General features: G+C 38.0%; 1 protein-coding gene across 2 annotated transcripts in view; it reads right to left on the minus strand.

The window, feature by feature from the left end:
* Positions 1–10,000, minus strand: part of LOC138049038 (REST corepressor 1-like) — a 20,925-nt gene that overhangs the window by 1,834 nt on the left and 9,091 nt on the right. For both annotated transcript variants that reach the window (XM_068895148.1, XM_068895147.1), the window contains 9 exons: positions 9,401–9,458; positions 8,879–8,941; positions 7,853–7,968; positions 7,055–7,142; positions 5,905–6,084; positions 4,876–4,933; positions 2,934–3,206; positions 1,957–2,123; positions 1–939 (listed from right to left, as the gene is read on the minus strand). The exon at positions 1–939 is cut by the window's left edge and continues 1,834 nt beyond it. In XM_068895148.1, coding sequence (XP_068751249.1) covers positions 775–939; positions 1,957–2,123; positions 2,934–3,206; positions 4,876–4,933; positions 5,905–6,084; positions 7,055–7,142; positions 7,853–7,968; positions 8,879–8,941; positions 9,401–9,458 — 1,168 coding nt within the window. In that variant the 3' untranslated portion in view covers positions 1–774. The remainder of the gene's footprint in view (positions 940–1,956; positions 2,124–2,933; positions 3,207–4,875; positions 4,934–5,904; positions 6,085–7,054; positions 7,143–7,852; positions 7,969–8,878; positions 8,942–9,400; positions 9,459–10,000) is intronic.

The following is a 10,000-nucleotide window of genomic DNA, read 5'->3' on the forward strand; positions in this document are numbered from 1 at the left end:
TCCAGTTAAGAGCGTCTTCGAAGACGCACTCAACGCTAATATAAGAAACGGCCAATGTTAGTCAAACATCATTATAATCGTGACATGCTGTTCCAACATTAGGAGCTTGAAATTATGATGAACAAAAGCTCTCTTGAAATCACTGCGACGGCTGTCTTTTGACCATACCATTTTGCACTTTAGATAAAGTATTGTTTTATGTACTATTTGCATTTTTTTTTCAAATTCACCATATAAATTTAACTGACGAAACACCACTGAAATAAAATGGCTCATGCCCCAAAAATTGATCGATTTTTTAACACATCAATGTGGTAGTTAATTAGAGCAAACGACTTCCAAGACAGTCTGCCACCAGGCTCGGGTTGTTCGAAGGATGGTAAGCGCTAACCAGTGTTAAATACCATGGAAACGTATAAATTTTGACACGTCTTCACCAACGGTTAGCACTAACCAGGCTTCGAGCAATCGGCTCAGCCCCAGGCCCCCCAATCGGCCCCAGGTCTTTTTGAACGCTACAAACGTAATTAATGAAGCAATTTGCATGTTATAGACACCACCATCCTTCATTCACAAGCAACAGACTTCCCACAACCAATCACCCACTTTTCTTAAGCAGCATTGTGAAAAGACACTAAAAAGCCTTTCAGGCCAACAACAGCTGGGAACAGGTAACGTGTGTATTCCTGTCGTTTAAATTCCCTTTCAGCAAAATATTATAAATATTAGGTAATTTGATAGAAGGACAAGACAAGACAGGACAAACTGTTCTTGTTACATGCCCGAGCGTGTCTGCCTTAGTGGAGAGGTGCCAGAAGCACTGTGAGGCGATTCAGATCTTCCAATGGGGACCCCTGGGGATTTTTGGTCCATCATCTGATGAATTAAATGCGAAGGAGGCGACTGCCGCATCATTGGATTGACTTGAGGACGTAGAGGCTAAAAGAACAATGAATAGACTCTTCAGAGTTGACAAGTGTTACAGAAACTAATGAACCCTCTCTTTTCAACATCACATCACTCCTTAAAAATTACAAACGTTTTGTGCTGTGTGATGGTGCTCAAAGTTAGCGAAGATGTAAACACACTGGCCTCCTACTGAACGGAGATTGCGTGACTTTCTGCAACTGACTATTGAATGAAGAGATACTAAGGGCCGATTTACACGGTACGACTTTGTCGCATGCGTCAACGGCTTACGACAGGCCCACGACATTGTTCACGATTGTTGTGTACGTCAGAAAAAATGTCGTAGCATTTTAAAACATGTTTTAAAACGCTGCGACAATCGTAAGTCATCTCGTAGGCCTGTCGTGAGCTTGTCGCATGCGACAAAATCGTATCGTGTAAATCGGCCCTAAGAATTATGTAGTGCATGAGTATACGACTTTTCTCGAGGATCAACACGTGGAATAAAACGCCGAGCATTAAAAGAAGTGAGCTTATTAATGCGAAACAGGTTTATTGTACTGATGCAGATCAGTACACTGCCAATGAGGCCATATTTGAGTTTGGTGCCCACCAGTAGGAACCTTTAGATTCTAGGACGAGAACGAGAACGACTTTTGACTGTCCATTTTCAGATAACATACTTGGAAAATTTATAACCTGTACGATTAATCGTACCCTTTCTTTGCAGTATAGGTTGCTCCGTTATTCTTATTGCTGGTAACTGAGCCTTCTTGCTGATTGACAAATGCCAAAATTGCTACCGTGTTGTTGACTTGTTTTAAGACTACGACATTTTTGCAAAACCTCGTACTAAAATGACGACGGTATCACGTTTTTTTTCCCGCCAAAATGACGCTGGTTTGCGCGGGCTCACTGTTGTTCTATGAGAAAATCTTTGTACTCATTGTTCCTGTGAAAAAAACGTGATGAAAGAAATGTATATATGTATACATTTCTTTCAAAACAGAAAAATGCCAAGTGTAATCAGGAAAACTACTATCTCACCTGCGGCTGAATTGGTCGCACCAGGGGTTTTATCAGGGGTGGAGGTCCCTGGAGTCCACCCTGGTTTGCTCGAGGAACCCCTCCCTGGGGCTGTAACGGAGGCGGGTGTCGCTGCTGAGACTGTGATCCTGAAGGCTTCAATAGCGGAGGAGGTTGACCAGGCATACCTAGCACAGAATGTAAAAAAAAAACCCCTTTAAAAGGCATATTATATAAGGGATAAACCTGCAACAAGTTGGGTTGAAAGGGCAGTGTCAAGGCAGCCCTCTGATTTTGTGTAGTTTTACCAATAATAATTATTCGCACCTCATTGCTCAAACGTTCCAGATAAAAAAGATTCTGTCAAGTAAACATAACTTAAGTCACAGACAAAAGAGATCTACTTTAAAAAACTGTTAGGCTGAACTGTTTTTGAAAACCCCAATTGCGATCCATTTCAATCTTCTCTAATTTTCCCCATCCCTGCCTCATTCTGCATTTTGCTGTTTTATTCAAATCCTCCTTCAGTGTTTTAGTTAGTGAATTTGACTGAGTTTCGTGACACAGCCCCTTTAAGCTATTTGGAGATTATCAAATGCAATCATTGGTTCATTTTTACCTAACCCTTCACCTTTGTAACATTTCTTTGTACCTGTTCTACAGTTTGGCATGTTGATTGTGATGTTCCACACCTATCTCATGGCCACATTGTGTCGTGAAATTTCACGCAATCTGTTGTTGTAGCTACTTTAATTAACCCTTCGACTCCTAGGATTGATTAGTATGTAAAGTCTCATCTCAATTTCAGTACAAAGTCAGGAAGACAAGTATTGAGAATGAAGATGATAATCAGCTTAAGCATATGATCCTGATGTAACAACAAATTCTCATGACCACCCAACAAAGACATCTGTGAAAATAGATACAGGCATGAACTTTCAGATTATGGAAGTCAAAGCCTTGGGTTATTAATCCATTACATGTACACGTCAACTCACCCTGAGATGGAAAAGAAGGGGAAGATCTGTCTGGTTGACTTGGTGACGAGTTTCCACTGCTCCCAGCAGGCGACCCAGACATGTGCAGAACCTGTAAGTCGTCATCTTTTCTGTCACTGCTTGTTATACCCTGTTCGGCTTCATACTCTTCTAGAACTTGCTGCAGGTTGAAGCGACGCTTGTAGTTCACAAAGAAATTGCGGCATTGACTAACACTCTTGTTACCCAACACTTCGGCCATGGCTTGGAAATCTTTGCCGTAGCGTCTCACAGCTGTTGGATGAAGTATGTGGCGATTACATTAGCGGTTATTTATAATGAAGTTACAGGCAGGTTAACTGAGTTATAGACTAGGAGCGACTGCAGTCAATTGTTGTCAGCGGTTTTACTATATTTGCACATGCATTGGATTCCCTGTGCTTTGCGTTGTAGAGCTAAATGATTGGTGTGGCTGGAAGGAGGAGCATTTCGTGTGGAGCATATAGCGGTTTTTTACCCCCCTACCCACCACCTCCTACTTTCCACTGTTTATCAGTGTGACAGGTGCCAGTCTTCTACGGGAGGAAGGGGGGGGGCTTGTTGGCTGGTTTGGCTGGTTTTGTCAGCTATCAGTGCAGTTTCCATCTTGGAGCTGGCTGCGAATAGTGGAAGCTCCAGGATGTCTCAGGCACTCAACCTCCACTTAGCGACGCAGTTGTTAAATTATATTAAGTTGTTAAAAAGATTAATACCTTGAAGAAATTCAGTGTGACAGCCAACTACAACACAGTCGTCAGTGACAACAGAAACCTCTATATCTCCTATTTTTCAACTCATTCATGGACGAAAAACGACAGAAACTTTTACCCTGATTCATTTGTACAGTGTACATAAACGCTCAGTTTATCTTCTTTATTCAAATGTATTGTTCTACAAAATAGTGGGTGAACATTCAAAATAAACTTTAAAAAAATTACAGTTTCTGTGTTGCACAACACAGATAGATGTATTTCAAGCTGTCATTTCTCTCTGCACAAATACACATTAGGGATCTCTCCCCTGACATCCATTTCATTAGAAAAAAACCACAACTGAAAATAAGTCTTTTTATTATATAAGTATATAGATTTACGTACATCTGAATTTCTGAGGTAAAATAAAAACGACATTCAATGTCGTAACAGTCTGGCCTTAGTTGTTCAAACGATCGATACCACTATCTGTTGGATAAATCACTATCCAGTGGATAAGTAATAGCAAAATGAATTGTGCCATTCAATGGATAGTGATTTATCCAGGGGATAGTGTTGTCCACCTTTTGAACAACTCTGGCCAGATTGGCTAGTAATATGTTGAACGTTGGCCATGGGTGGCCTGTGCACTGATGGTGGGAGAAAAATTTGTTCTTTTATTGCTTAGTTTTCTCCCCAAAATACTTCAGAAAACCTTTAAAAGTTTTCTAAGTGTTGAAGCAAGGTATGGAAAGTAAAAATGTCTTTGATTTAAAAAAACATTTTGCTATTTGTTTGGGGCTTTAGTTCACGATCAGTGGTTTGATAGCCTCTCAGTTCACACTTACTTCATTAACTTTATGATCTCTGTACTTATATAATAAACAAATTACTTCATGGTTGGCTCGTTTGTACAATTTTTATTACTCACTCGTTATGAAAGATCGTTAAACTCACCCATTTGCTTCACTCACTTGTTCGTTTAAGCGATCCCCCACAATTGGTGAAAAAAAATTGTATGCACTCACCAACCATGATGTAATCTATATTTATCCTACATAATAACAATAATAAATTACAAAAATAGCCTTAAAAAAAACAACAACTTTTTTGCATAATAGACTTTAAACAATCAAAACAAAAGTATTATTGGGATAACAGTTCCTGGCCAAAAATGAACTATTTCAACCTAATTTCTTAGAAGTACATGAACTTGTGATAAAAATACTTACATTGAACAGCTAATAACAACTCTTCGTTTGACCATCTAGCATTGTTCTTGTTGTTTTGCTAAAAGATAAAAGTCATGGGGTCATGTTATCTGTATTTGTTTCCTGACTAGGATCATTGGCACAAGGGCACTTGGCGACTTCTTTGATTCAACTGATGGTAAATTTAAAAGGTGATGTTTCTTAAAGAAGCATTAGCTGTACTGTTGGAAAAGTTGCATCTTGTTTCTTGTGTGCTACAAATTATGATGTAAATGACATGACTTGGATAGCACCAGAGTTACAAATTCACTACGTGAAAATTTTGGCACAACTTATTTAGAGGCATGGGCCCAGTTCTTCGAAAGCCGATTAACGCTAATCCCAGATTAAAAATTAACCAAGGAGTTTATTTCTCTACTCCCAAATGTTGTACAACGCTGATATTTGGCAAAATTTTACATTAGACGAAGTCAAGCTTGAAAACCGAAAATATCCAAAAAAAGCTTTCACCCAAAAGTTAAAAAAGCAAACCAAAGTTTACGCTAATCCTAGATTAAGTTAATCGGCTTTCGAACAACCAGGCCATGGACTATAACTAGGGTACTATACAAGGCTGAAAAGCTAAAAAGGTATGTTGTGAACCAAGCACAAGGCTGATGCGTCACCAACACGTAACAAACTCGCGATATGAATTTTGGCAATGCATATTGGGCAACACATCGGAAAACTGACAGTACATTTCATGTACTGATTATTAACTGCAGATGCATGTGTTTGCTAAAACTATTTTAAATCGTTTCTTCATAAAGATGCGACTATAGCTATTGATGAGACAACCTTGGAGAAGAAAGTAAGCCTTAACATCCACAGAGAATGCCACCATGTAAATACATTTTGTATTATTTTCACTCGAAACGCAATTTCTGTCATTAAAGTGACGGTTGCTCTAAACAATCAACCAAATGGAGGAAACCATGCAATGAAAACAGTGTCGACCATGCAGAGCCCAAAGTGTAACTGAGGTTACCATGGCTTAATTATTATGCTTACATCTCCTTGTCTGAAGACTTCAATTCCACTGTCCAGTTGGTATTTGTTCTGGCTTATTGACTGCTTGTTCATTTGTATCTGTCTCTTTAAATTCACTATTTCCATTTCTAGGGGTCGTACATGCGTATCGCCATGGGTACCAGACACAGCTACAAGATATTCTTGCGATAGAACCATTCCCTGGGAGGAGAATCACAGTAATTTTTTAGGTTCAAGAGGCCTTACTTTATTTAATACACAATACTTACAATACTTATTAATATACATACATACATACATACAGTGCTACCTAGTACTAAACTAACACAATTTACTAACAATACTTACAGTAATAACATTCCTTACTAACAATGAAATACTTATACTTATTAGCAGAATCCCAGTAATGCTTGGAATGTATTTTAAATACCAAAGCCCCTGAATTAACTTCATCGCTTCAAAAACTTTAGCAACAGTACAGGTTTAAAAAGCATAAAAATTCAATCTACATCTGTAGATTCTTCATTTTTTGTAGAAGTGAAGCACTATTGAAAACAACATAGCATCAACTAGATTGGAAGGGTTATCAGCAATACACTGGTTATTTTAAAATCACTTATTAATTATTAACTGAGGTCCCATGTTTTATGAGTTAATAAATCAATGAGTCAATGAGTCAATGAGTCATCAGTCATGAGCCATACATGAGTCAATGAAAGTCACAGTCAATATAGCAATAATTTATTGATTTAGCCTAAGCCCTTGTTTCAATGATTAGGCCTAAGCACTATCTGAAATTTTAGCTTTCATTTTATAGTTTGGTTAACTGCAGTAACTCATTGACTCATTGACTCATAAATAGTGTACACTATTATTAACCAAAGGTGCTCAAAAACAGAGAACTTTGCTTTAATTCTTGGTTTTGGTTAAAAACATCAAAGACGGCGAACAACAGTCACAGTAAAACAGTTACAAATATGGAACTCAAAAAAGATTTTTCCAGACATGTAGAGGAAGTTAAGGACAAAAAACACAAATTATTATTGAGTGCTACTGTGTGCAAAGGTTTGCTGTTCAAGCTTTGGAATATTCAGCAAAAATTTAAGATTTCTGTTTGCATGTACACTGGGTACTGCTTTTTTATCGCCCACCTCCATGTTTAAGCAAATACCTTTGGTGCTTTTCTTTTAACTTTACTTCCTCTATGACCAGTTCTTGTTTCTCTTCCTTCATGTCTTGGTCGCAGAGTACCAGTTCGTCTGTTAAAAGCAACATTTTGACTCTGTTTACAATTTGTACACGTACTTCAACATAATACTTAACAAGTCAATAAACTCAATTATTACATGTACCTACAATCCTGGACATAACTCTGAGACTTCCTTTTTCATGACATAAATCTTATTACCGGGGTACCACAGCTTCCCCTCCCCCATAACACAATGTTGAGACAATGAGTTGGGTGAGACGGTAGGGTAATAGGGTGGGATTGCACTGTTGGTATCGTTTCCTATGTTTGCTCCAAAGGTGCTCTTTTTGTATCGCCGGTTTTCACTGTCACACCATCATCAAAACCATTCAACAAATAAAGTCAAGAATCAAAGAGATAAATGAAGATGAATAATCAAACAGTCTTGCAAAGGTTCAGGCCAGAAGCTAACAAAAAGATAATTATGTGCTTTTGCTATGAAAAGCCAGTTGTCATCTTCTGAGGGCTCATAAACATCTATGTGAGTACTTATTCTCATACAAGGACTGCCAGTGTCACTGGCAGTAAACCCAAGCTTTTGCTGTAGTGATTCTTGCGACTACAGTCCTACATTTCTATAAATATCTTCAATTTTACAAACTCCATTATCCAGACTTCTACTGTCCTTTTCAAGAAATCACAATTGTAGTTATGTGTTTGTCAGCCTGGCCACCAATAAGGGTTAACAAAAACTAGAGTCCTGACACCCTTTTTCTGTACCTTAAAAATTGGTAGCAAGCACTGCACATGTTTCCTTTCTGTGTGGCATGAAGCTGGCTTGACTGTGTGTGGCAGTTACCACAAGGACCTGAGAGGTTTACTGTTGGTTGTGATCCCTGGAAAAGATTTTTCACCAATTTACATTTTGATCTATGGTTAAAAAAATAATGCATAAGATTTATTATTATTATGCACTATTTCAAAAAATAAACAATGGACATAACAATTAAAAGAAAGAAAGAAATTAATAGACTAAGTTTACTTGAGTGAGAAAAAGTGGAAAAGTGCATAGTGGCCATAGGCTTTCGAGATGGCCAATACAACAGGAATTAGATGAAAGAAAAAAAATATATACATAAGTATAGAAGTGAACTGGCAAAAATAGATAGTAAAGATAAAAATTAAATTAACCTTGATTTTAACCTTGATTTAAGTAGCGTAGGGAAGGACTAAAGCCCACCGCTCACACATGTTGATGAAAGAGCTGTGCAAACCGCCTGGGCAGCCATTTCCTTGTGTGCGCAAGGAAATTTTGGTGAGAAATTTGCCTCGCAAGGCTGTGAGGATAAAATGAACCATGTTGGATATTTTTGGCTTTGTGAGGCAAATTCCTCACTGTGTGTGGCCATCGTAAGAACTGAGCTGAGCTTGGTCAATCAAGTATTGCAATAAAAATACATGGCATTCTCATGTGGTTCAAGTCGAACTCAAGAGAGAATGCCATGGATGCTGCTAGCAACAAAAAGAAAAGACAAGAGACACTAGCACAAGGGGAAGAGGAACGAGATGAGGGAGGGAAATGCAAGAGAATGGAATGGCAGGAAAGGGGTAGGTAAAGAAGAGTTGAGTGGATTAGGACCTGAAGGGGGAAACTGTGAAGTAGAGAAGGAAATGGGAAAGGAGGAGTCAACAAGAGTAGAGTAAAATTTGACTATCAAGAATACAGAATGACAGCAAACTAGGAAAAGTACTCACATGCACATTAAAAGAACAAAAAAATAAAGCATTAACACAAAATAAACATACTTGCACTGTTGGCTGTTTATTAATTAATTTTGGTTTGCTTTGGCCATTGGTTTGTCTTGTCTGCTATAAAAACGACAGAGACATAGAAAGAGTTAAATTGAATTTCAACAGTCAAAGAAAGGTACCAGTGATATAATCTTTCTTTTAATTAAGTGGATATTTATTATTACAATGCACTTCAGACAATAATTAGTTATTGTTTAAATGTCCCTAACCTCAAATGTTTTACATACCGGTATATATTTTTTAATCACATTTTTGCCATTTTCATATCAAAATTCCACTTTTAATGCCTCACAAAAAATAACAAAAACTGTTGTAACACCAGACCACTTTACTCATCAATGGCGAACTCTTTAGGGGCAAAATGTTTCATCAAACTGGATCAGATTATTATCGTATTTAATTAACTCTTTGACACCCAAACCAGCCTGAACTGGCTAGACTTGGTATTTTACTCTGTCTAACACCAGATGATTTTACTCGTCAATGGGGAACCCCCAGGGGTCAATGGATTAATACCTCTTTCTCAGGTTCAAAGTCACTATCACTTGAGTCACTGTTGTCACTCTCTGGATCACTGCACATTATAAAGAAAGAAACACAACCATGGCTTAATCAACAGAACATAGGACAACTATGCGAGAGGGTTCAAACACACCAAAATGTTAACACAGGGGCACCCAGCGAAGCTTATCTCCAAAATGCATAATAATAGGCAAGAAACATAAAAGAAAATGCTCAAAACATTTTTTCGATTTTTCTTTTTTAACATGTAATTTTGCTGGGGCAAAAAAAAAGGCATTCCACTTTCCCTGGATGATTATAAGCACCTCTCAGCTAGATAGTGATTAAAACTCTCATCCAACCGACTTTGTGTCACTGTTTCCCAGCCAGCAATTTAAGAACCTCATGAATCTAAACCCGTCAAAACAGGTTTTTTTTTTTCAACATGTGATAAGTTGAACCAGCAGTAAACTTCTCATGAAAGAGTTCTCCTCCAGTCTCCCCCATTTTCTGTTCTCATGCAGCCAGCACGGATTGAAATGCTAAAAAATATTTAAAGTTTCCCAGCAAAAGAGTATGGAAATTGATAACTTGCCAGCCAGCTGAATTTCCACT

This window comes from Montipora capricornis, chromosome 5 (genome assembly GCF_036669925.1).
Source record: "Montipora capricornis isolate CH-2021 chromosome 5, ASM3666992v2, whole genome shotgun sequence".
Classification (NCBI taxonomy): domain Eukaryota; kingdom Metazoa; phylum Cnidaria; class Anthozoa; order Scleractinia; family Acroporidae; genus Montipora; species Montipora capricornis.